Genomic DNA, 27,719 nt, shown 5'->3' with positions numbered 1-27,719 from the left:
ATGTTTCAGGGGTGTAGTTTTTTTTTGATCCAGAATTGCTGTGTCCCTATTAACAAACCCAGCCATCTATCAACAACAGAAGAGCTCTCTCCCTTTCTGTTTTGTAGCCCAAATATTTAAGATCACTTATAACATCACAGTCACAGATTCTCAAAGTTATCTCTCTCTGGGGAATTTATCCAGACAAAAACATGTACCTGTGAAAAACAATTTTTAAGATCCCAACATTAAAAAAAAGGGAAGAATAAGAAAGAACATGTAATATAGTGCTTCAAAATCACTCACAGAAATTACCCAGTTAACATAATGTGTATTTTCAATATAGTTTTCTTGTTTATGGGATTATATTTGGTGACCATGTACTTAAAAACTACACATGTACCTACATCATAATATTAACCTCTTATTATGCCAATATAAAAAAAAATCAGTTACATTTAGAGCTTGTTTTTGTCACCAAGAAGTAAACTTTTATTTTGCAGACCTGTTGATCATAGCAACACTAGTTTCAGGCTTATTTCTGAAAAACAGAACACTAATTTTAAAAAGAAATGCAACAATTAAAAGGTCTTACCTTTGTGCATCCTTCTTGACTCTGACTCTTTGGTCATGGTTGCCAGGCAGTGAGGAAGTACGCTGCCACAACTGTTGCTCTGTCCTAATGGTAAATGTCCCTGCAGGAAATTTTGTAAATACGTGCTTAAAATTGTATTTCAAGATTTTTTTATCAGCAATGGCAAAATAATGTGTTTTTTCATGGATATTAGTGTCATGTCATATCAATCAGCCAGCTGTGTACAGTGTCTATTAGGCCAAAATGTCTTCAAAGCAGTACCTCCACCCTCCTGCTGTTTGCTGATTGACCACATCAAAAATAAAGAGTATTTCCCCTTTATATATAACTTTATCTTTACCCTTTAGAGGCCTTCAGTAGGAAAGAAAACAACAAGTTGTGTCTCTAGAATGAATTTAAACCAGTCAAAAAATATAATCCTTGATACAGAAATTGTGTATTTATGATTAATGTTCTACAGCACAGCATTTCCAGAGGTCACAAGAATGGCCGAAAGTACAGATGGCTTCACATACATTCCCATTTGCTAATAACCTTCAAGTCATTTCATAGTCAACTTCATGTGTGAATTTGGGGGGTTACATAATGCTTAGGGTGCTACCCAGCCTTCCCTGTAACCCAATGCAGGATTTCCTGCAGACGCTGGAAGGCTGTAAATAGCAGCAGGCACATACTTTGTTTGCAATGTTGCGTCCCAGCGTGGCACTGTTGAAGTGGGGAGACACGGATGGGGTTGTTTTCTTGCGGGGCAGAGTATCGCTCAGGTACGTGCCCTCCCTGTGTTGCTTCTTGCGCTCCTCCAGGCTTCTGAAATGCTTCATGGGGAATATTTTACAGTTTTGATAAAATGAATTGATGCACTTGCTCAGTTATACTCTATATGGAAAATACTGATAGTCTGGAAAAAACAAAATCTAACATACAGAGCATCTCCTGCTTCACAGTGCTTTCCATCACATTAAAATCATACTGATTTAAAAAATGCATTAAATTCATGTGCACATTGTATGTACATGTCCCTGTACCTTTTCTTTTGTGTTAAATATTCAAGTCTAGTCTACAAGTGGAACCCAATTATAAAGGAAAACTTTTCCTTAGAAGTTATTCTAATGAATTGGTGGCTTAAAACCAATACAGCTTTTGAAAGGCATTGTTCAAATGTATATGAAAAATTAATTTAGGATTTCACACATACATTATTGCTGCAAGTCCTCTGAAAGTTACAATGAGTCCTGAATATTAATATTTGCCTCTGCATTATAAGGTGAATTTTTTTTCAGAAACATTCTAATACATCATGTTAATTTTTAAATGAGCAGTGCATTTAAGTGCAACATTCTGCAAGCACAATCAACTTACAGTATCACACTAAAGTCCTCATGTATAAATCAACTTTGTGGCTATCATATCAAAAGCAAACAAAACAAAATAATCCAAATTTATCAGCTTTGGATCTGTTACCTGTTGTTTCCTGCAGTGTTTCTTAGCTGGCAGAGGTGGAGGTGTATCAGATAAAGGAATAGGATCTACATGAGTAGCCATGACCTCAGGCCAATGGACTGATGGAAGTTGAGCAATAGAGCGAGGAGAAAGAGAGTGAGGAAACACAAATCCAGAATAGAGAGGTGATCTTAGCTTTATAGAAAAAAGAGAAATTACACACAGAGTTTTCTTTTTGGAATTTCTCAAAATATATGGCACATAAAAGCTGCAGTTTTAGCACTATGTTTGTTGGAGTGTTTAGCAGGAAGGAGGTGTACTCTATTGCAACTGTCAAGGCATACTGAGCTACCAGAAGCAGCAAACAAATGCCAAATTCTAAATCAGTTTCTGACTTATTGCAAGGCAAAAGTATGTGGATTTTCAATTAAAAGGTTATTCCATTCCTTTAAAAGGGGATTTATTCAAAATATCACAAAGAATGAGGAAGAGAAAGTAAGCTAGAAAACAGACTGGACAGACTCCATGTAATAGCTAAGATGGGCAGAAGCTATTAATCTCCCACAACTATTCAAGATATACTTCTACCACCTTACAGGGGGAAAAGAAAAAGAAGATACAAAACAAAATGAACACCTGAACACCACTAATCAAGTTGTCAAAAGCTTGTCCACAGATAGTTTCCCATAGGTGCATTACATCGTAGTGTTGGGCAGGCAAAGTTTGTTGCTTAGTGCTGCTTGGGTCATAAGAATTCACATTTTTTGGCCTTCAGGGTACCATCTACCTCATCAAAAGACACTTTAAAGCTGGAGCTTCAGCTTTACTATTAACCTGTTATCTGACTTGTAACTGGCAGAGGCAATTTGCTTTAGGGTCAGTTTGTTACATGTTGAATTACCAAAAAATAAAAAAATAAAGAAAATAAAAAAGGCAGCCATGAAAGAACAATGCAAACAAAGGGAAATGTCTCTCAAACAAACCTCTTTATTTTGTGGCTGGCTCGTCAGCACAGCCGTGGAAGGCTCAGTGGCAACTCCTTCAACATCTGAGGGGGTCTGAGTGGAAGGGGATATATTCGTGGAATTGCCATACAGCTCACTAATTTCACTTACACTGATATAGCCCTAAAAGGAGGAATTCAGAAGTTAAAAGGAGCAAAAGCCAAAAAAGACATGCAAGAGTATTAACGCATCCAGTAAAATGAAAGTTAGTTTAGAGTGATTCAGCCAAATATTTGTTATCATTGAAATACTTAATCATAAATAAAATAAAATTAGCATCAAGATTTTTGAATGTTAAATACTTGGATTCTGAAAATTGTTCTTAATTTAATTCCAGAAACATTTGTGTAATCAAAATGCAAATGAACATTAAGTGTCCAAAAGATTTTACTAAAAGGCAAATACCCTTTAGAAATTATGTAGCTCTTTCTCAGGAAAACAGACTGGGTGAAATGGAAGAATAAATCTTATTCTGAGATCTTAATTTTTTTTTGTTTCTGATTAAATAACCTGATTTGTTTCTTGCCTAAATATTAGGCTAATTTGAGTAAATCAAATGACTAACAGAACTGAGAAGAACTTCTATAAGGACAAGCTGTTCTCAGAAATTACACTAACACATCTTCCATTTGCATTGCCTGGAAGACACTTCTAACTTTTATTTGTTACCAGAAGAACCAGGTAAGATGCTGTTAGTGTTAGCCTGCAGCCATTACGATTTGCTTTTATTTATTTAATTTTTTTTTAAATTAAGCAGTCACACAGAAAGTGATGGACTGAGGCATGGCAGGAACATCAGTGTGCCACTGACTGCTGAGATTTATGCAAGCAGATTTAAGATATGAGGGCAAAATGTGGTTATTGCATATATTTTGGTGTTAACTGCACAAATGTTTTTTAAAAAGTAAAATATGGATTCTAATCCATTGTGCATAGGATACTAGGTTATAAAAAGTAAAATGTCCTAATTTCTAATCCACAGAAAACAAGGCTATACAAAAGTAAGAGTAAATCACAGTTGAAGCAATGCCATAAAGAAGAGCTAGAAATATGATTATTTTTAAATCAAGATGTAAAGCTGCTTTCACATTGACAGTGTCTGGCAAGGGCTGTGTTTCTATTACTGCATCAACATATACTTCAGCAATTCTGTAAGAGAAGGCACAGACTGCTATACTACTTCTTCTTTTTAGAAATGCCTAAATTTACCAATGATCATAGAAGGCAACTTGAAAAGAAATATCAAGATTACTATCTATTAGCATAATTTTCAATGTATGATATAAGTTAGTTCAATCATAGAAGACAAGCCTGTAAAATTATGTATCATACAGTGAACAAAGCACTCTACAAATAGGAGGCAAATCTTAACTCTCATATTATTTGATGAGCCATTAATTGAGGAAACTGGCTAAGATAGTAAAGTTTATCTCTCAAAGCATATGACTACAGTGCAGTAAAATAGAATCCAGAATGAATTAACATAAAACTTGCTTAACCATCTTGTAGTGGCAGTTTATCAGTAACCAAAACTCAACAATTCTGCAATGCAATATTGTGTTAATAATAAAGATATAAACACTTTCACCTTTATAGGAAGAACATCCAGTTCTGACTCACAATGCCAGTGAGGACTTAGAAGAAGAACATAAAACTAAGTAAGGAACAAATGACTGTGCTTTGCAGTAGCTCAGACCCCTGTTACATTTAATTAAATACATGGTTTCAAGTCAGATTAGTCATCCAAGTAATATTTTCAATGCTGAACTTTTAAACAGCATTGATTTTCCTTGCTTATTTAATGGCAGGATAAGCATCCTGCTTCTTTACCTGAGGCAGTGTTACTCTTGCTATGCAGGCTATGAGCCAGCTCACAATGGATGGCAGAGGATTACAAATGTGTGCTTTGGCGAGGAGGGCTGGCAAACATTGGACCACAGACTCAACTGATGCATAGCAACGCTATGGTGAAATGAACTGCTGTTCCAGCAGTCTCTGTAAGCCTGTCTTTGGTGCCTGATTTTCAAAAGTGCCAGGACAGTCAGAGAAGAATTAAACTGGACCAAGACAAACATGACATCTGGCAAAGGTGTTTTTTTGTAGGACAGAGCCTATGGAAACACTGAGGATAAAACAGATAACCCTTGCTGTTCTTATTTACCTTGGAGTAAGTCCTGACTGACTTCACTGTGGTAATCAGACTGACACCATTGAATAATCCATTTCCTTTTAAAAAGAGTATAGCCTCACTTAATGTAGTTGCAGTTTGAAGTATGTGAGTAAACAAGCCCTGAAGTGTGTGCAACAAAAACCAACCAGACCGCACCCACTCCCTAGTGAGAAAATGGGCAGATCCATCTCAAAAGGAAAAAAATGAAACTTAGACTTGCCAGATGTTCTGGTGGGAGGACAGATGTCCAGGTCAGAACACAACCTAGGACGCTGAAAGTCTAAGCAAGAAAGAAAGGGTGCTCAATCCCACTGACAAGTGAAACTGCACACTGGGAACTTGGAGATCATATAAGCAAGACCCAGTTCCCAGGTGCTGAAAGGTTGTGGGTGCTTTAGACTTCAAGAGCCCAACTTCCCAGAGTGGCACCTACATCATTATATGTGGCAGACCTTGGTCACGGCTTCAAGACTAGCAGATCCAGCAAGTTCAGTCAGAACTCTTAAGAAGAAGTTAATGAAACAGCCATATATGCCTGTCAGTGTACTTTAAATGCTAAATTTTCTACTTCCTCTAACTGTTCAAAAAAAGTGAAATAAATAGCTCAATACATATCTTAGAACCACAATAGCTCAAAGTCTTCAAATCAATGCTTTTTAAAAAGAACAAAATGTACATTTGTCATGCTTTAGTAAAGGGTCTTAGAATGAGGGAGGGGAGGCAATAATAAAATCTACAGTGCAAAAATAAGACCAAATTGTATTTGTACTTGAACAGTTATTCCCAGATCTAATTCTTCTTCACTTCAACGAGGTTTAATTGTCTATTTTGAGAAAATCAGACATACACGCACACTCCACACACATAAAACCAATAATTTCTCTACAGCAAGAGATTAAAACTATACCAGTTACATTTGGAAGAATGTCAAGAGAAGTTATTTTTGCTCACTAGTGAATCTAGCCTTCTCGGAATAAGTTTAAAAAATGGTATGAAATTACTTTGTAAAGATTTGATGACTAGGACTTCACTCAATACTACATACTGAAGTGCTTTTGTATGAGGCATTATTAAAAGTTAGTTATGGTAATGTCAAAAGCAGAGAAGCTCTTTACCTCTTTCAGACTATTGGGACCGACAGGAAATCCTTTTTCTCCAGAAAGTGTGGAATATTTCTTTTCCAGATTACAGAGATTTTCTTTTTCCTGTTAAAACCAGACATTTTATATTGAATAACAACAGCCAAGTAGTGAAAATAAATGTTAGCCATTTCCTTTACTATGTGAGGAAACACATTGGGATACAAGACTGAAACTACATAGCAGAGCTTCAGCTTCATCCTTTTAGAACAGAACTGAACAAAATTGGAGGTACAGAACAAAAAACAAATGAAATGCCTTTATTTAACAACCACAGCCAAACCAAGTAAGTGCTCCTTCAGCATTTTGAAAATGATGATTCTGCTTAGTGAGCTAAACATGGTTTCTCTCATGATTAAAAGCAGAATATAAAATGGACATGAAGGGTTCATGACAGCTTCTTATTAATCAGATGTTAGCTGATGAGAAGTAGCTCATCTCATAGCCTCACAGGGGCTATTAAACCCAAAAATCTGAGCACTCTGTGCAGAGTCCCACTAGCCACAAAGGGAACACAGGTTCCAGCTTTAGCATGTGGGCAGGTGCCTCTGCTTGAGTCCTTGGGAAAGAGGGCACCTCTAAAACACTCTTGATTATCAAATGCCAGTAGTGTTTCTCTTAAGAATACCTGCTGAATGACTGCAAAAGATTTTCTTTTTTTTTAAAGGCGAATGTCTGTCATGTTATTACCAACTTGCTATCTTCTGCACAATTGATGCTCTTCTTCTGCTCTACATTCTTTTGTTCTATGAAATGTTCTTTTATTGCCAAAAATGTTTGAAAGACAAAAAATACTTACCCTTTGCAGCATCATTATTAAGTTGTTTTTCTCTTTTACAAAATGATCTTGTTCTCTTTGTGCTTGTTGGACAATATGATTGGCTTGTTTTTTGAGAGCAGAAACCTTTTCCTAATATAAGAAAATCACAATTTACATTACTTATTTTCAAATCTCAAGACAACCTGCAGCAAAGATCCTACTCATAAAAGTTCACTTATTCATATGCATGACTAAGCAGCAGGAAAATAAGTTAGTACAAGACAGCTCACTGCTCTGAAGGAGATAATTAAATAAGAATTAGACAGTAAAGAGAAAACTTATTCAAGAGACAAAAGAATAATTGCATGTATTCTTTGATAATATAGTGACAACCATCCATATACTGAACAGAACTGGTTTAGAGATCCAACCTGTGATTTCTGAAAAAAGTGGTATTAATTGATCGAGATAGCACCTTTCAAACTAATTTTTAAAATTACTGTATTTTCTTAATTTGGTGTTCTACTATTATTTTAACAAAACCATTTAATAGAAAAATCATTAACAAGCCTAAAATAACTGCAGTTTTGTCCAGAAAGTACAAATCTCCTTTCTTAAAGAGGGAAAAAAACCCACCAAAACTTTGGTACTTTTTTTGAGCAAATTAAGGGGTTTGATTTTCATATGAAATATGCAAACAGGGCATGAAATGTTATTAATTTCTTTCTTCTTGGATAAGTGTATTATTTGATCTGTGTGGGATGTCACTGGGCCATTCTCTGCTTCAAAAACTCTTTCAAAGAGGAGCGTTTTGCATTATTTCTTGCAGATAGGCAGGTTGTAGATCCATTTCCTTGCCCTTATGCTCAACAACAAAGAACAAATTAATCGAGTGCTGGTGCTGTTACCTTTCTACTGACAATGCTGCGCTGATATTCAGCTACTTCATGCAGGAGCTGTTGTGTCAGATTTTCCTTCTCTTCATCTAACCTGCTTTCATGTTCAAGCTGCTGAAATTCTAAATCTTCAAAGTGTTTGCTTTCTATGTCCAGAATATCAGCATCCTTAATGAAAAAAATAAAAAGGTAATAAAAAACCATAATAATGCTTTTGCTGACACCACAGTAAAGGTACTTACAAACAAACAAAAACATAAACCTAAAATTATATTTATATATATCCTACAACATGTCTCACCAGGATCTCAATACTTCTAATGACCTTCTTGCATAATAAGAGAGTAAACAGGGCTAATTTTTGTTTTGATGTTGCTTTCTCCATCACTCCTACGGTGCCTCCTGCTAAGAAGCATCTGCACTGTGAGGGAGCTGTTTTGCAGCACTCAGAGCAAGCGAGCCTCCCGAGCTGGCTGGGCTCTGCTGTAGCCTGGCTGGGACACCACCAAAGCCTAAATCCACCTGGTGAGGTTGTCACATGCCAAACTCAGAGGACATCTGCTTTCCAACCAAAAAGGACAAAGTATTGCACCAGTAACCTAGAGAACTGCACATGGAATTAACTGCTGAAAATTGCTCTCTGTGCAAGTAGGGACTCTAGTCATCCACCCTAGCCAATAGGTACTTCAGAAAATGTATCAGCCCACTTTTTACGCATTGCTCTGAACTGATACTATGTGTTGTCAGAAAAAGAAGAGTCGAATGCTGCAGAAATGAACCAAGAAATAAGAACGCACCTGTTTTCTGCTTAGGGATGATGAGATAAAACACATGGTTCTTTTCAGCACAAGAAATGAATGCTAATCTTCCCTCCTGCAACATCTGTGCATTCATAATATGAATTCCTGCTTACAAGTTTCAGAGTGCTGAAGAAAAGGGCGTATTCAATAATTGCAGCATTAGTAAATGGAAAGGCTCTCTAAAACAGACACATGACTTGCTACACAAGAAAACCTACACCCTGGAAGAATGCAAACTTGTTCCTTTTCTTATTTCAACCTAAGGCAAAGGTTAGTGGCTAAGATGAGCTACTACTAAGACAGGTCTCTACAAAAGGAATTCAAAAACAGATTCCAGTGACCAGAGAAAGACACAGGATGCAGAAACTGAAGAATCCAAGTTCATACATGGAATGCAAGTATCTTCCCCTTACTCTCCAGAGACATGCTCTTCACTTGTAGGAGATAATGAAGAGATCAAAAGCAAAGGTGCTCGGTAAAATTTACAGGAAAGCAGTTACCTACAATACAGAACTAGCCAGACATCTTCAGCATCCCCAAAAACACCAAAAGGCTTTGCCTGGGCCATGAAAGTCAGTAAATTTAGCCCATTGTACACAACAGTAATTGCTACTGAGGCAATAGAACAGACTTCAGAGAAGGCAACTGATGATGAAAAAGCCAACTGGGGGCCTTTAAAATACACTTCCTGCCCAACAGGGAGAGTATATATGTGTTTCAGGTACAAGGAAACAAGAATTTGTCATCTGCCCACTCCAACCCAAACTCCAGGCCCACCCTGCAGTCAACTGCTACAATGACATTGGCTGCCCACTCCCCTGGGCAAAAATTACTGAAGCCCCAGAGAACCATCAGGGTTTGTCTCCTCCATGCCTTCCTTGTTGTCAGTAAAGTAGCACAACAGAACACGTTGCAGACTCAGGTATGGTTTGGGTTGGAAGGGACCTTAAAGATCACTTCATTCCAACCCCCTGCCACGGGCAGGGAACTTTACATTAGACCAAGTTGCTTGAAGTCCCATCCAAGTCCCTAACTTTTAACATTTTCACAGATGAGGAGCCTACAAGTTTTCTGGGCCACCTGTTCCAGAGCCTTACCAACCTCCGAGTAAAAAACTTCTGCCTAACATCTTATATGAGCCTCCCCTCTTTCAGTTTAATGTGATTGGGTTATCACTACCTGCTCTTTTAAAAGGTGCCTCTCCAATTTTGTAGAAGACCCCTCTTGGTACTGGAAGGAGCTGTAAGGACTCCCTGGAGCCTTCCTTTTCCAGGCTGAACGCAGCTCTGTCAGCCATCCCCCACAAGAGCAATGCTCCAGCCCTCTGGTCATCTTTGTGGCCTGCTCTGAACTCACAAAAGTCCATGTCCTTCTTTTGCTGGGAGCCCCAGTTATTTTTCGGGAATATATTTTCTCTATTTTGGGTAAAATACTTACAATCATTTCATGACTGCTCTCACATTTTGACATCAGTTTGAGAGCTACTGGGCACTAATTCAGTGATAACTTTTACTGCATTGACCACAGCAGCCACAGCAAACTCCCATTACAACTGGCCTGGAACAATATGCAATAGAACTAACTGGACACAACCACACCCCTACATTTCCCCACCCCTACCACACCCCTACAAGTTTTGTCACACTTTCAAATCCAAAATCATTATTAAGATGACTTGCAAGGAACAAAAATCATTAAAAAATAATTTTAAAAAAATTAACCAAACAGATTTCTAGAAGCATCTTGGTGGTCAGTTGTTGACGGTTGTCACAAGGGTTTTCGGGTGAAGGAAGAGACAAGATGGGCTCTATGATCAGAAGGTTTGATTTATTATGTTATAATATATACATATACTATACCAAAAAGAAAAAGAAAAGAGAGTTTCTAGAAGCTGCTAAGCTAAACTAAGAAAAGTAAAGAAAAAATAACAAACTAGCTAGAGATCTCAGTTCTGGATTGGTCACCAACTCTAAACATCTAAACTGAGCCAATCCAAGCAGACCTGTTACACTCCACAGCAGCAGATAACTTATTGTTTATGTCTAGTTGCTGAACTTTTCAGCTTCAGCAAGAAAATCTTAAGAGAAGATTTTTCATAAAAGAAATGTCTGTGACAGTCAGTAGTGAAAAGAGATTTACTACCATCCCACAGCAACAAGACTGCAGCATCTCATGAATTAATACATTCAAGCATGTGACTGCAGAGGAAAAGCTTCCTTTCCTTTTGATATGTATGAGACATTACATAATACTCTTCCTTTTTTTTTAAGATAACACACAAGTTTTAAGTGTCTCAAAACAAGCAAACTTTCTGTAGCAACTGAGAATTTAACATTGATGTTTCCAAAGCTGGGCTTTTTTTTTTGCTCTTTGAAAAAACAAAATAGAATTCTGCGAATAAAACATCTAAAGAGTATTTCCCATAAAGCAGGAAAAGCCCTTTTTTCATTATTGCTATTACAGCCTTTATTCCTGATACAAACACCCAAGACAGAAAAAAAGATTTAACTTTAAATAGCCTCTTGAGCATCCCAGCGTCCCATACTGATGCTTCTAAAATTATTTTCCCTGCCTACTAAAGCTAACTATATGTGCTGTATAACCTACTTAAAGTTAATGAATATTAAGACTTTTTCACAGAAACTAAGGGTGCTTTCACTGCCAATATTCTATTTATTTTGCTTACAAATAATGCAAACTAAAATCAAGTTGCAATTAGACTTTATGAAAAGTTTATTTATACCAATGTGACGCTGTTGAAAATATAGAACAAAATACAGCTATTTTAGCAAGTGGTAAAATCTTCAAAATTAATTTTTCAAACTACAGTTAAGGCTAACAGCTAAGTTATATATTGAAAAAAAAGAAGTTATCCATAGCTTGACTGAGATGGTAATTTACTGGCCAATCCCTGTCTTTGCTCACACAGGTAAAGAATGATGTTCCACCATCCATCTAAACATCACAACAGTTTCCACATCACCCAGCAAGCCTAAAGGGCTAATTACAGGCAAGTGATGCAAAGCTTTAGAAACATTCAACACCAAATGGTTTCTAATCCACACATTGCTTGTTTGCAATCACACACATAATCTATTACAAGTATTCCACAAAAAAACTGCAAGCCATAACCCTCATGACTGTTACAATTCTAAGTTGCAAATATTTTCAGACACTGGATACTTGAAAGAGAAAGTGTTACACGTAGCTACAAAAAAAAAAAAAAAAAAAAAAAAATTAAAAATCAACAAAATTTAAAAAATAGTGCAATCTTGAAACTTGCTACTAACCCTCTTCAGCTGCTGCTGTAACTGTTCCCTCATGGACTCAGGGCAATTATCAAGCTGCGTCTTCTGCTCGGAGTAAAGCTCCTGAAGCCTCTCTAGTTTTTCCCTCTCAGCATCAAGTTTTAATTTTTCCTGAAGCATGAACCAGAAAATAAAGACAATTACCTTCAAACCCAAGCAGTTGTTAGTGATTATGACAGTGTGTGGCAAAACCTTACTAAACAGTTGAACCATGCAGGTCAGAGGCAGAAACCTTGTTAGTTGAAATGCAGTGGTAGGATGCAAAAGAATCAAAGCAAAACATTCATCATTTTAGTGGGGGTGATTATTTCTCTCCCTCATCACTGTGCTTTGGACCTGCACCTGGATGATGCTGTTAAAGCCCCCCCACCCCCACTTGTCTCGCCTAATGTAAGAAAAAACATAAATAAGAGAACTGTAGCCATGTCAGTGAGGTAACTGATGAAGCTGAGAAAGAGTAGCTTTTAGAAAGCAAAGTAGATGGAAAATGACTGTAGTTTGGTAGTGAGAGAGAAATGGAGTTCCTAGGAGAATCAATTTCATGCCTGTGTGGCTCTGTACAGATAAATACATTTAGCAAACAGTGAAAAGCCAGAATGAGACAGAGCATTATAAAGAAATAACTCTTGGCCAGGAAATCCTGTTGCAGCAGAAACACCAAGTGATCCAGCAAATTTGCTTCAGGATATAGGAATTGCAACCTGTCCATGGGGATCACAGGGGACAGCTTTCCTGATCTCCTTCAACTAGTTCAACTTTCCTTTTGTTCCACTCAAGCAGCAGTACTCAGAACACTGCTTCTCACCCTCCAAAGCCTTTGGCCTTTTAATCTTTGTAATCAAATACTACATGATTTACTGTGCAACATTGCTCCAAAGACAGGCTGCACATCACTTAAAGCTTGGCTGTAGACTGTTATTTATCTCTGGACCAAAGTTTGGGAACCAATAAATCAGAGCACAGAGCATTTTTTCAAAGTCTTTCACTGGCTGACATGGCAGATGCGTTTTCTCAAATTCAGCACTTAATAACTGGAAAAAACAATTTATGCCTGATATGCCAGGCATAAATAATTAAGTAAGTCCCTGAAGCCAGGCTCTCCGCTATCTTCTAGCATCGCACCTGTAGAGCTCTCTTTTCCTATTTGTTGTTCTGTGGTAATGCATCTCCTTCCAGATGGTCTCTAGCTCTCCTTAATACTCAAAAATTAGTAGTATTCTGATTACTCCAAGAACAGTTGAGTTCTGTCACAGCATATACTCATTTCCACTCTTTCCAGTCCCAATTATTATTTAATTTTGAAATCAAATGTGTGGTACAGCAGGTACTGTATGATTGGACATTGCATCACCCTTTGCCATAGAGAAGGAATGTCTTTCAGTATACAGCACTTGCCATTTCAAACTGTGGGAAGACTTCCTCTTTGCTATGACATGTTTCTCAAACCCTCATGCATGGCAGAGGCATAGTAATAAACATGTATTAGCTGCCTGCTTTCTTTATGGTTTTATCTCTGAGTGGGACCAGGAGCTGGGATTCAGTTCTCCCAGTATATAAAAACAACAGGAAGAATTTTTATACAAGTCCAATATCAACCAGAGTCCCAGCTCCATTATGTTCATTTACATGTGCAGCTTCTCAGTTCATACAATCAGATGAACATTATGCTGAACACAAGTACATTTTATTAAGCTTGTGAAAATAGCAACTGAGCCAACATATTTTATGACCTGAACTTCCTGTAGTAGCCTCTGTCTTACAACAGCAGCAGCAGGCATCAGAAATACAGAGGATGTATTACAAGGGAGCTGCACAATGAGGGAGAAGCATGCAATTCCAGTGATGTCACCTCCAGACTGCTGTTCCCAAGAAGTCCCGTTTGCTGAATCATCCTTACTTCCAATACAGAAGGAAAGCTATGAATAAACTGGTAGTTCCCCTCCTCACAAACTTGGTTGTCCATTTAACATTCAGCCCACAGTCTTCCACCTTGTTTCACACTTGCCTGTTCTGCCCACCTAGCCATCCAAAGCAGCAAGGACTTCTCTGACCTTAGCTGCAGTGCCTCTGAAGCTATAAATAGCTCTCTAAATGTCTATGCACTGCTATAAGCATGCTCATTCATCAACAAGAAAGTCAAAACGCATCATCAAGGATAAAACTCCCTGAGAATCCTGCCGGGGATACTGTTACATGCCTCAAGAAATTAGAAATGTATTCCTTTGAGATTGAAAGCGATACTCATCTGGTCTATTTATAGCATAGGAAGTGCTAATATTCCACCAAACTGGCTCCTTTCAAAATGTGCAGTCTTAACAGGAAATATCTCTTTCAGCAATGAGAGGCATTACATGTTTTGCAGCCGTGGAGTTAAGTTCGTTGATGTCTCAGGCTGTGCACTGGTGAACTCCATTTGATTTACAAAAAGTATTTAAATGAGAATGAGAAGAGAGAAGTGAATGAGAAATTTTTCATACAGTATTTTCTATAAGTGAATCAAGACAAGTTCTTCTAGAAGGGGAAAGATTTATGACCTTGCAAGCCAACTGTAATATGCAGCTGAGGCAGGTCTGTGGCTGACTCCACATCTGTTTGCTCCGGAGCAACTGGCAGCACAGCTGAGAACAGAACCCATGCTCCTGCTGCTCATGCTCATTTAACTGCAGGAGCTGGGACTTGGTTAATACCTCTCTGCAGAAAGCCCCAGTGTGGATGCCAGAGGCACATCAGCTGTAGTCTGGCTGAATTCTTAACATCCTATTTCCAGAGAAAACAAGTGCAACATCCGGTCTTAGCCTACTGCCCAACTTGGCCTATGGTCTGCCTCTACATGAACGTTATGAACAAACATGGGATCAGCCCAAATACAAAGCAGGACTGACTTGGGGTTTGATCATGCTTGGGGCAATGCTTGGATCGGCTTTGGAGGACTTCTGGGAATTGTGGAGGATAGCAGTAAAAAGAATTGATGTGTGACTCTGTCCCCAAAGGCAGTGATGGGATGTCAGCAGATGATACACAGTATGAACACCAACCATAAGTGATCTACACAGGTCAGAAAAGGAAACCAATCTTTAGATCTGGTAAAATTGATTTAAGGGCAAAGAAAGAGCAAAAAAAACCCCAAACTATATATACACAACACATCTCATAGATGATCATGACAGAGAGGAGAGAAAAGGATGGTATTAAAGGCAATCATAGCCCCTACAGGAATGGAAACAGGAAGAAGGAGAAACAAAATTGCTACAGAGCTGTCTCCAGTGGTTGAAGATGCCCTATACCTGATCAATGCTGCTACTTTAAGCCTTAGTGGTTTTCCACACCCTGTCTGCAGAGCTGCTGCTTTTCAATTTGTCTTCCATCCCAGTCTGCTATTGCATGCAGGCTGGCTGGCTAAAATTGTAGACCAACATGTGACTGCATGGACGTATACCCTGTGAATCAACCTTTCTGCATAAACTCATGGAAACTCTGAAGAAATTAAAGTAAATTGGAAAAAATAGAGAAAACTTCTTGAAAATCTAGCTAAAAGCTGGGCAAAACCTCCCTAAACAAGTAAGAACTCTATCATTTTATCAGCTCACTGTGATATGCATTGTATGGCTAGGTGATTTGGGCTTACTTACCAATGTTCCAAATCTCCCTGTCCTCCAAAACAACACAAAAAACCCCCAAGACCCCCAAACAAACAAACAAACAAAAAAATCCCCCTCCAAACCCCAAGGTATGTGTTAATTTCAGAGAGAAATTGTAAAGAAGCCTACAAGGCAAATGAAAGAAAAATCCCAACAAGCTGAATGATTCGCTTCTTATACTTTCCATGATCTAGTCTGAAATATTCCAGGATCTTCCTCAGTCCAACTCACCTATAAGTCATCATGTTTTAAGGTAGCAACCTCTCATAAACCACACTAGACTTCAGACATTCACACTCAGTACCTCTCAGTATGGAATCTAGTCTCACAAGTCTCACAGGTTTCTGAGAAATGTAATTACATAAAACTGACCAGAAAACCCCACTGAAATAAAACAGTGTCTCCTGTACAAACAGTACATGCTCCTTTTCTGTATTTTCTGAATTTTCTGACTACTCTTTCTTGCATTTCTCTATCTCTTTAAGGACAGATGCATGAAACTTGCCACAATTTTATTCTTTGTCACTAAATTCCAGCCAGTTTCATGACAAAAGCTATTAAGAGAAGAAAATAACAGGTATGCCAGGCATATGAAAAGGAGCATAAGAAGCAGGTTGATAAGACAGAAGAAGGTGGTTCATAATAGTTCTTTTTAATTTTTTTCTATATGAATGGTAACTAACTTATTCCATACTGCCCAGCTCAGCTCCTTCTTGAGCAAGCTGTGCTCAAAGTAATTTTGTCAAGATCCATAACTAAGCTCTTTCCCAGAGAGCTTCAAGCTGTATCTTTCAAATTGCATTAGTAAGGACTTATCAGGGCTCTCTCTGCATAAATGGAACTTGTTATTAATAGCCTAATAGCTGATATTCACATATGTAGGTCATCATCTTTTTCTGTGGAGAGAAAGGAAGAAGAACAGAAGAAGAAAGGAAGCTGTTCTCAAGAAGGCCAGACAAGGAGGCAAAGTTGGACTTTTCTCCATATGCTAGCATGGTTTCCAGCATAGCTGAAAGCACAGGCCATGTGAAACAGCTCTGGAAGTAGCTACTCCAGCCAGCACAACTGAGTCCTGACAGCACTTGTAGGTCGTAGACAGGCCAGGTACCACATGAGAACTATCCCAAGTCCAGCAGGGGTGCTGAAAGGTTCTGTCATCTTTTTGAAACTGCAACCACCCATAGCTCTGATTTTCAAAAACCAAGAAAACCAATACAAAGTGCTTCACTCCTTCTAATGTGTGTGGTGGCAGAATCACAAAGGCAAGAGAAAAGCTTCCAACTACCCTGAGGGTGTGCACTACATCATCTTCCCCACTCGTTCATTTGTCCTCTTCCCCCATTAGTCCTGCCTCATGATCTGAGAGGGTTGAGCATGGGACTCGGATGAGACCAGCATGCAGCTTAACGCATAATGTACAAACCCACTCACAAAATACATCCTTGGTTTACAAGCAAGGGGCTGGGACACAGAGATATTGCACCACAGCAAAGAGCACACCGACAGCCTAATCCTGAACTCATTCCTGCCTTCTGACTTCCAGTATGTTTTCCAGTCAATTCTTTTGCCTTGCAAGGACTAAAAATTGTGGCTTTAATACTCTGAAAATTTGGCAAAACTTTGTGTCATCACCTAAATGAAACACACACAGGGCATTTAAAAAAAATCCTAAACAGTTAGGTAGAAGGTAGTACAAGAGCTTCTACAAACAGTTCATTTCAAGTATATAACATGGCCAAAAAATTAGATTGTAGTTTATTATCTCTCTTTTTAAGAATTTCACAGGTTTTTCAAACAGGTGTACGGGATAGGATAAGACTCAAGAAGGCAGGAGTTTCCTGTCAAACAGGTGCCAAGATCAGTGCCAAATTCCATGAGATGCTCAAGCTGCTCCAGAGACAAATGCGATCATATACAGCGCTAATGCCCCCACCATCAAACGAACTCTCCCTCTCACCTCCAGATAACGAACACCATGTGGTGTATTCAGATATCACTCCCTTACCCTGGCAGAAATGTAACCACTGTTCAAGATATGGGACCCCAACAGCTTCTTGCCTTGAAGCTCCACCAAAAACCAAGACCCCAGCTATCAGTAGGGGTGAAATATTAAGGCAACTAATAGAAACTGTGACGACCCAGTGGACACTGGGACACTTGTTTTAGCAAGACATAACACAAAAAGTACCATCAGCAGAGTGGAAACTCCTGGTAAAACCCAAGCCTTAATTCTGTCCTAAGTACCAAATTATTTCAGCAAAAGGGACAACCTATCGCCTCCACCTGAGCCCCCTTTTTGTGGGTGGGGGTTGATTCTGTATTACTACAGAGCCAAGACGTTGACTATCTTGCAGCAGATCTGAGTTGCTTGAACTTCAACATAGATACAATAATCAAGCTTTAAAAAATGCTACTGTTTCAAGCCAGCCAGAACTTTTATTTGTTGACAGGATCAGTGCCATCTGTTTTGCTGGCTGATGCTACTTTCCCCAGAACACTTCAGCTGTCACTTTATACTTTACTCCCTTTGTAGAAGCCCATCTCCCATTTCTATTTTCAACTTTCACTTTTATGCAATGCTTTCAGACATATTCCCCCCCCAAAAAAAAACAAACCCAACTGTGAGTGTATTCCTGCAAAGATAATTTCAGTATTAACCGAGCCATGGCTCAACATTTAGAGCACACACTCACAACTGGGTTTCTTTGTTTAAAACAAAGAGGAATACAAAATAAAACACAACTATAATTTTGTAGCTGATCTGACTAGTGCCATGCCTCATACTGAAAAAAAATGTTTTGAGTGAACTTGCCTTTTAAACAAAAAGTGCTTTTTATGGGCTGCTTTCCATGAAAATTCACCTGTCAATTTAATAAGTGCTTTTTATGGGCTGCTTTCCATGTTTCATTTCACCTGAAAATTTAAACTAGACCTGTCATTTGCTACCTACACACTAACAGGTAGCTACAAGGAAATTTAAAGTTCATCCAGATTTTACAATAACTTCCATTAGTTTAACTGAACTTTCAGGCTACTGGAAAGCCAATACAAAAGATCTCTTGAATTTCTGAACATGTTATTTATTACCGCCTACCAACCAAAACTTCCAGCAGCATTCTTTTGAAGGGCATCTGGTTGCACACCCTGTCTGCTGATACCCACTTTAAACTCATCTTTCTGCTAAAATCAAGTATGAAATATGTCCCGTAGGCAACTTAAAATGTGACCACAGGCAACACTGAAAGCTGAAGGATCAGTGAGGGGTACACAAGCACATAAAAAAGTGCAGACAGGGAAGTTCAGGGAGGTTCAAACTCAAACTGGATGTGCACTGTCTCCCCACAGAGTGGAGATGTGGGAGCACCATTCTCCTTTTCAGACACAAGCTTGATAAGCACAGCCAAAAAACAGCAGCCAAGTTCCTGACAGGGCAGGCAGAAATTGAGGACAGAAAGTTCAGAATAAAACAATGCAAGCTATAAAATGTGAATTGAATGGGAACTGTGGACGTGCTAAAAACATGCAGCTTTTCTAAGCAAAAAATGCAGAAGACTTACAGATATTTCTGGAAAGCTTAAGAAAAGAAGAGAGACTAGCTAGAGCAATTCCACAAGTGACAGGTCTAAATTATGAGGTAGAGGATGAAATTTTAAAAGGAAACAATGCTGGCTGAAATTCCTGGAAAAACTTCCTGACCTTGAGGTATTATTGGCCGTGGCAGATCCCCCGTGGAGAAGGGAATTGCATGCCTGACGAGGCTAGCAAAGAGCCTGCTGGAGGGAACCAGTACTCCCTGCCTTGAGTGATGCAACTTCATCTTGCAGGCCCTTTCCATTTCTGCACTTAAAATCTTCTTATACTGCTATCTTATTTTGGAAATACGTGCCTATCTATTTCTTGTGTAGCTGAGAGCAATTAAGTATGTGACTGTATATCAAAACTAATTAATTTCTGAGACTTAATTACAGAGGGAATAGTCTTCAGTACTTAAATTGCCAGTCAGCAAACAAAACAATATAATGACTTTTAAATTACATACTTGATGGATGTCTTATATTATGTATTCTATATTATATTAGATAAAAACTGCACCCTTTTTCATTTTGCTCCTTTGCTGAGAAAATAATTTCTTTTTTTTCCCTCCGAATTATATAAAGGAGAGAACAGTTCAATTAATACTGTTCTTTTAAACAACAGGTAACCCAAGCACAAGCCCTATATGGGGTGTTTTTATTAATAAAAGTATCTTCACAGTAGGTCAGGTCTTTCTATTTTAGCTTACTATATTTTGCTTGTCAGTCATACCTTGGAAAACAATACTGTGAAAGGGAAATGATGGTGAAACAATATTTTTTTCTTCCATATTTATGAAGCAAATTTACTTACAGGCAGTATTTCATCAAATAAGCTCCATTAATATTAACCATATAAAAATATTTTGAAAATCGAGGGTAACAGAGAACAAAGCAGGCTATAATAACTGAATTACCTTTGTCTTTTCACCAATAACATTTCTCTCCAGTTCAGCTATTTTCCTGTTTAGATGATCCAATATTTCCTTTTCTTTCAGCAGCTCTGTTGTTTCAGATTTCTGCTCCCCATCCAAAAGGGCACATTCCATATCCAACTAGGAACACAAAACATCTTTCAGAAGCAGTCCAGACTCAGAAGAAATCTTGATACACATTATTTTCAGGGGGGAGGGGAATGAGTTGGTTCACATGAGAGAAATATTTTTTAAAAAGGAGAGGGTAAAAAATAACCCCGTAAGTTTTTCTGCCACAAAAGTTAAAAAGAGGTCACAAATTTGAGAAAAGTAAAATTGCAACATAAAATAGTGCAAAATAAAGTCCAAACCAACTTTAGCTTGAAGATTCTTTTTTCCAAAATTTTTTGTTTTCTAACTCTTCTCTGTGCTATCTCCTGTTATGATACTGTCTCTGTGCCCAGGCTCCATAGGAAAACCTTCAGGAACAGCTGTTTCTTTCCCGTTGCTGATAATTGGAGCAGGCAGAACCCAAATGCCTGGCTAGCTTAGTTTGCAACTGTGAGATTCCAGAACTCAACAGGGTGCCAACCTACCCTTGCCACTGTAAAGCCAAGGAGGATTGAAAGGAAGCTGTCTCACTTCCTTTTTCTTTAAACAGTCACAGGAGATACCACCATAAAACTCCTGAGTGACCCAAGGTATTTGGATTAACTGAGTGGCCATTAAACAAGCAAGATTGTTCCAATTCCACTTCAGAGTGTAATGGTTACAGCTGAGAAAAGCTAATCCAAGCATTATAAGCACCCCCCAGCTGGAAAAAAAATACCCTTTATAGCAGGAGACTGCCAGGTTTGTGATTCTGGTGAAAAAGCACAGAATATGAAGACTACACACATTGACAAGTTCCCTCATGTTGTACTTGCTGAACCCATCAAACTTCTGCTATGGAAGCACACATAACAGCCAAGACATTGAAAACCAAAAACATGTTTTCATACCTCTCTGGAGGATTCATCCATCTGGTCATTTAAATCTTTGATCTTCTGCTCAAGTTCTTCCAAGTTATTCAGTATTACTATGCGTTCCTCCTCCAGCTGACCAAGCTCCTGCCTTCTCTGCTCTTCACTGGTGCATTCTGATATCTGCAGTTGCACATCACAAGAGGTTCATTAGAAAAAGAGGCAAATGCTGCCTTTTCTGCCCCCTTCCATATGGTTTTCATTTTAGACAAGTATGGCACTGTTGGTTTTGAACCCATTACATATTTCCTATCTACTATATTGCTATTTCTATATTTAGGAGGTGTACAACAGAAACAAACATGATACTTTACTTCCAGGCATTGGAAGTAAATACTATACTTAGCAGTAAATACTATTCATTCTAAAGGAATTACTAAAACTTAACCTTTGAGAATACTTTACATGCTGTGCTATTTAGGTTGTGAAAATCCAATTTTTTCCTTATAAAAATAACACAGACAGATGAAGACACTTTTTAGGTAAATTTCAGCTGTTCATTTAATACAGGCCAGGAGGTAGGATAGGACATTTTTGTAACCAGCCATGAAGATGGTTGGCTTCTGTAAAATAAGGACAAAAGTTGGTCCTATCTCCCCAGGTAGCACTGATGAAGTAGCACCCTTAATGCTCCACTTTTCATTGATATTTCCTTACTAGATGCCTGTGTCAAGAATTAAACAAGATTAGGAGGAAAATACCTGGGATCTTACACCATCCAATACTAGATCAAACAGTACTGAGTTTGAAATGCATTCTTCATGTTCACCTGACCCCAGGGGCTTGCAATCCACTTCCTCTGCGAAGGCTGCTTGTTCATTATCCCCAACCAGGATTAGAGTTGGGCTGCCTGCAGGCCTTTGCAGTCACCTCTGGGCCACACAGCCTTGCTCAAGAGAGGCTCAGTTCAGCTACTGAATGGCTACTGTGAGAGTAGGCATTTTATCCTGAACAAATCTGAGCTCAGTATTTAAAGACAAGCTGCACTTCATTAATGCAGTTGCTTGCTGGTGCTTTTCTCAGGGCTTAACAGAACTCCCTTTACAACGAATGAATGAACAGTATTCCTCGATTTAGTAATAGTAGTCCTAGCTTTGTCCTGTCTCCTGTTTTGATAATACTGACATAACATCTTTGATTTCAACTTCCTAATAAGGATTTTAAATAGGATCTCTGACTTGCATGAAGAAAGCAACAAATGGTAAAGAAATAAAAGACCACAACAACTTGTAAGTGAAATGTGTTACCATCTTTTCAAAGTGGAAAGAGCAAGTCAAGCCATAATAGCATGTTCCTGTTGAACACAATTTCACACAGAAGATTTGGCAGACAGATTTCCACAGAGATCACCCTTTGGAAATGAAAATGTGTTACTGTCATGCCTCTCTCGTCTTCTACAGACACACTACTGACTCTCAAGTTGTGAGTGTAGCAGGGGTTAAATACAATTCACCTGACACATATAACCACGCTTAAGATCATACAGTGTGGAAATAACAGTAAATAGAAGAGACAAAGTATTTTGAAGGTGTGAACTTGTTAAACAGAAACCTGCTTTTATGGCTTTGCTTGGTCTCATTTCACTCCATACTACAGCTCTTCAGTCCAGTTATTCAACACACTGCCTGCCACTGGGATTTGCTACACTGCTGCTCTGGCACAGCCGGGAGGAGGCTGCTGCTGCACTAGCACGGAAATAGTTAGGAATGCTGTTAGCTCCTTTATTAAAGGACAAATTCCTTTTGGTAATGAAACAGCAGTGAGAAGCACACAGGAAAGGAGGTGCAGCTCATAAAAGGCAGCAGTTGGGTTGGAGGGGCAGAAGGCTTGCTGCCACTGCATCATTCCCAAGAGACAACAGCTGATCTGGCAAGAGGCTCAGGTCCAACACCAGGAAAGAGACAGGAAGTAAATTTGGCTCAGGCAACTCCGCTTCACCTCCCATGGGAGTGTGAGAAAACATACTCCTCTTACAAGAGCCTCAGGTTGGGAAAAACCAGCAGAGTGTCTCTTCCGTCCTACATCTCAGCAGGATGAAAAGCAGGGTTCTGGAAACCTTTATTTAAGTAGCTATAATTGTTCAAGCAAATCTTTCTCCCTTGGAAGGTCTTAAAACTCTTCCTGAACAGTATATCCCACTAAAAAACCAAACCAACTTCCAGTACCATTAGCTTCCATAAGGTATGGAATAATAATTTGCTGGCTGCTACATTTTGCTGGCTATATCTTCTGTATTTGATGGCTCATAAAGCAGTATGAGTTCTGAGATTAATTCTCATACCTAAGCCAGCCTAACTGTGGCCCTTGCCAGGACAGATAACTCCTAGAGGAGGATTTCAAGTCTGGATTACACTGTCTTCTCCTACAGAGCATTACCTTTGGTGTGATGCTTAGGTAGGATGACTCAGTGGCGTCCTTCAGGAAGCTGTGAGCAGCGAAAGGTGGAGGCTTGGTGCTCTCACTGAAGTGCTCCTCAGCCCTCAGCCCCCGCAAGGGCAGGTAAGCAGCAGTGCCACGGCTGTGGCTGCTCAGCTCTGAGAAATCAGAGTCACTCGCAGATGATTTCAAGTGGCTTCTGAACCTCATTTCCAGATTCATCTGTGAGTCTTCAAACACAGAATCCTCATCAGAGAGTTGAAGTTTTTCAAGTTCTTTGTTAATTTTCTGAACATCAGCAACTGTAGTGGCTGCAGCAGGATCACTGTCAGATTTGGAATATTCTGCACACAGACTGAGGATGGTCTCGAGCCGCTGTCGTTCCTGGTTCAGAAAAAGATAATAGCACTGAGTGTCACTTGTGAGCTAAAGTAAAGATGAAGTCAAAAAACGTTTGCCTGTACTTTTTGTTTTGTTTGGGTTACGGTTTTGTTTTTTTGTTGCTTTGGGTCTTTTTTTTTTTTTTGTTTTAGAGTGAAGGATTAAAGTTCATCTACCACTTAGAGATAATAAACTGTAATAAACAAATTAGAGTGCAAGATGAAGAATCAAAATTAATGTGAAAGAAGACTTTAAGAATATTAAAACTTTCTACATTGGAAAGATAAATAAATGTTAGGACATCTTATTTAACTAGCTATTAATTTCTGTGAAATGTGCTTTTAAATTTTTTATTGAGGTTTCTGTGTCTACACCCCATTTGTATGTACACACATCCAGTGATCTCGCTACGTAAATCACTAATTGTTCCATTTCACACTTACGCTATATTCCTACCAAGCTGCAAAATATTGCACAGATTTTCCATGTGCTCACGCATTCCTGACTTTTTTAGATTTTCCATTTTGTTAACTGTGATTCCTCCTTTTGAGAGAATTACTCCACATTTTGAAAAACAGTTTTAGGAGTATTAACAGAAAAAAGAGGCATCACATCCAAAATACAGCATCTGTCAAATGCACAGAAGTGGAGGAAATCTTTATTTACCAGTTTACTCAAATTCTCTATGGATTCATACCAATATTTCGAACTTGAGATTCAGAGTAGCTGTGCCATTTTGACTTGACATGCTTCAGGTTTTGATAAACATTTAATTTCTGAAGAATTTATAGATCTTTATGACACCTTTTATCAACTGTTAGCAAGTTGTATTTGTTTTATCTTACTGTATGCATAGCTTCTGGTAACTTCTATTTCAGATGGATTTTTTTATACCTTTTCATTTTTAAGAGGTAAAACATTTATGTAATTTCATGTTACTTTTGTTAAAGAAAAAAAGAAAAGAAAAATTGCTTACCATAAGTCTATTGAAAATTTTGTTGGAAAAAAGACCACTGTGAGAGTTCCATGCTTGGCATTAGTATCTGCACTAATGATCTAATTTCAGATTTCTAAGAAATCCTTCTACAGTAGTATTTTAAAATAAAGCCAAAAAACCAATGTACTCAGCCTCCCTCCCCAGGAACCACCACAGACAGACTTGCTTTCCCAGCTCTACCTGGCACTACATTTGCAAGGAGAATTTGCACAGCAGCTACTTCTGCCAGCCCCAACACTTCCCACGCCCAACAGCAAGTGATAACGAGGATCAAGCAAAACAGGGCAGGCAATGCACTGCCTCAGCTTTCCCTGCAGCAAGCCACTGCGTTGTATGAAAATGCAACACTGGTTACATGCACCCCGAGTTTTATAGGGCTACTGAAAGATTACCTGGCTGTATGCACCACACATGCACATCACCTGCAATTCAGACCTCTGAGCTGGAGAACCTGTCTGAACCCACCCCTCTCCAAGCACTACCCAAACAGGAGAGCACTTTTGCCTTTGGGGGGCTTATTCCCAGATTTCTACTGCAGCTTTCCTCAGAATCCTCCTGTATCGAGATGAGCTGCTGAAATAACGGAGCGCAGGGCAGCAACTGAAAACTTCTGTTTTCCATGAAATAGATCCTCTGCTATTCCATGAATAGCAGATTCTCAGACATCCTTCAACCCCAAATGGTCAACATAATTACAACTCTCCAAAGCCTTCTTCCCTCCAGGCAACTACTGCCAGACCCTATAAGCCTCTTCCCTTACCCTTCCAACACCACTAACCTCCCTCTTACTAAGAGTTTGGCCAGGCAACCCAATTCCTAAAGCCCTGTGCAAGTGCTGTCTGGGACAGCCAGTAATTATGCAGCTCTCCCCGCTGTGATGGCATCGGGCCTGTCATAATGATTATAGATGGGAAACATGGACACCAGGATATGAGGGAGGTCCCACCCCTCCTGGAAAACCAGGCTGTATCGGGTTACCCCACGCCAAGCTTCCATCCCTCGGGCAATAATAGGAAACAGCAAATTTCAAAGCAGGCCACTGCTCATTCCAGCCTAAGTGCCTCAGAAGAAGCTTAAAAATTGCTGGAAAACCAGTCTTCAAAAAATCTCTGATGAGCTTTCAGACACATTACAGAAATACTGATATTTCTCACTTCTATTTTGATGTGTACTGAGAGGCTTATGGACAGGAAGCTCTGTGGTTATTTTATACACCCTATTCTCATCATTTCATCTCAGCCAGCTCGTTCCAGTTCCAGCACACCTGCATGTAACTGTTTCCAGAATTAATTTCTCAGTGAAGAAGCAAGCTAGGAAAGCACCCTTGCAATGAAGAACACCAAATGAGTAGGACATGGAAAATCCAGTCAATAATTTTGCAAGATATACCACACAAGTTATTTGTGACACTGAATACAGTAGAGGGAAAAAAAATAGGTACGTAAAGAGCAGGAAATGGATTTAAAACTGGCTCTGGTAGGAGGGGGGAATGTTGAATCAAGCCTTGTAAGCTGGTCAGTGTGTTTCCCTATAAAATGTCTTTTCTAACTGATTTAAACATCTCTGTTTATTTTCTTTTAACATTTAAACATTTCCGTGTAATTCTCTTCCCCACTACAAAAAGGGGTAACAAGTCTTGTGCAGTTTCTGCCTGAGCAGCTTCACTATTCCTTTGAGAAAGCTACATATCACCTATGGTTGGCTACAAATTTAAGTGCTGAAGGACAAGGATGGGATAAGGAGATAATAACTTTCTTCTGCTATTGATTATCAATGACATTAAAAGACATCCGTGGTACCCTGTAAAAAAAATTTCCAAAATAGCAGAGATAAATATCCCACTTTTTTAACAGCAACCATATGGTGATTCCTAGATTTGTTCATCTGCTACATATAATATTTATGAATTTTACAAATGTGTAGAAGTGCCTGATATCTGGATATCAAGGCAAGCCTCGGTTAATCAGCTGTGGCAAACAGGAAGCTTTTCAGGTAAGTGCCACTAGGAACTAGAAAACCTCAAATTTCAGTAAAAATACATATGCAGTCTAACCCTTGTGACAAAGACTAACATGAAGTATGGCTAGTCCATGCAGCCAGGTTCCCTTTGCCTGAAGAAGCTGTTGCACTTTTCAGCTGCCAAAGAAAAATGTTCCTACTGTTGCTCAGACAGACAAACCACCACTGTCTCAGCAAAAGCTGGGAACAGCAGCTAGTAAAAAAGGATGGTGGGGAGAGAGGCAGAAAGACTGGAGAAGACAGCTGCAGAAAACCCCTAAACTTTCTTTCTCACATGTACATTCACTACCTCATGAAGGAGAGGCTGGAGAAAGCTTTCTCTTACTGTGCTACATTTCTGAGGAGCTTATTTCAATGATAAACTTGAACTGGGATTGAGAACAGTTTGCAAGTGTTCTTTCCCTTCCCTCCAGTTTGCACCATTTTCTCACTCCAGACTAGTTTGTTTTCTCATTGCCAGTCCTTGTTTTGCTATAGCTAGTGCTTCAGCTCCAAAGTTACCAGCAGTAGCACAGCTTTCAGAAGCAGCACCTGTATTTCATGTCCCACTCTCAGAGGCAGCTGTGACAGCAGAGACACCTGCACAGAGAAGCAGTGTGGAGAGGCCCAGGTCACAGCAGAGGAGCATTTGTGCCTCGTCCTTTCCTTCCCAGAGCAGGCACAGGAGAAATGGACTGGTAAAATCAGGGGAGAGCAGTGGCACAGAGCA

The 27,719-nt window shown here is 39.0% G+C and overlaps 1 protein-coding gene across 6 annotated transcripts in view; it reads right to left on the bottom strand.

Annotated features, from left to right (window-relative positions):
- PHLDB2 (pleckstrin homology like domain family B member 2) overlaps positions 1 to 27,719 on the bottom strand; it is an 82,823-nt gene that overhangs the window by 17,371 nt on the left and 37,733 nt on the right. For 2 of the 6 annotated variants that reach the window (XM_031056612.1, XM_031056613.1), the window contains exons 4-14: positions 23,614 to 23,997; positions 21,217 to 21,360; positions 20,219 to 20,356; positions 12,074 to 12,202; positions 7,996 to 8,151; positions 7,127 to 7,237; positions 6,304 to 6,393; positions 2,998 to 3,141; positions 2,036 to 2,209; positions 1,249 to 1,389; positions 575 to 674 (exon numbers count right to left, since the gene is read on the bottom strand). In XM_031056612.1, the coding sequence (XP_030912472.1) occupies positions 575 to 674; positions 1,249 to 1,389; positions 2,036 to 2,209; positions 2,998 to 3,141; positions 6,304 to 6,393; positions 7,127 to 7,237; positions 7,996 to 8,151; positions 12,074 to 12,202; positions 20,219 to 20,356; positions 21,217 to 21,360; positions 23,614 to 23,997 (1,711 nt within the window). The remainder of the gene's footprint in view (positions 1 to 574; positions 675 to 1,248; positions 1,390 to 2,035; positions 2,210 to 2,997; positions 3,142 to 6,303; positions 6,394 to 7,126; positions 7,238 to 7,995; positions 8,152 to 12,073; positions 12,203 to 20,218; positions 20,357 to 21,216; positions 21,361 to 23,613; positions 23,998 to 27,719) is intronic. The other 4 variants (XM_031056614.1, XM_005420515.2, XM_031056616.1 and 1 more) reach the window with 4 other exon arrangements.

Source organism: Geospiza fortis, unplaced genomic scaffold (assembly GCF_000277835.1).
Source record: "Geospiza fortis unplaced genomic scaffold, GeoFor_1.0 scaffold1, whole genome shotgun sequence".
Taxonomy (NCBI): domain Eukaryota; kingdom Metazoa; phylum Chordata; class Aves; order Passeriformes; family Thraupidae; genus Geospiza; species Geospiza fortis.
This window is presented reverse-complemented; position numbering and strand designations above follow the sequence as displayed.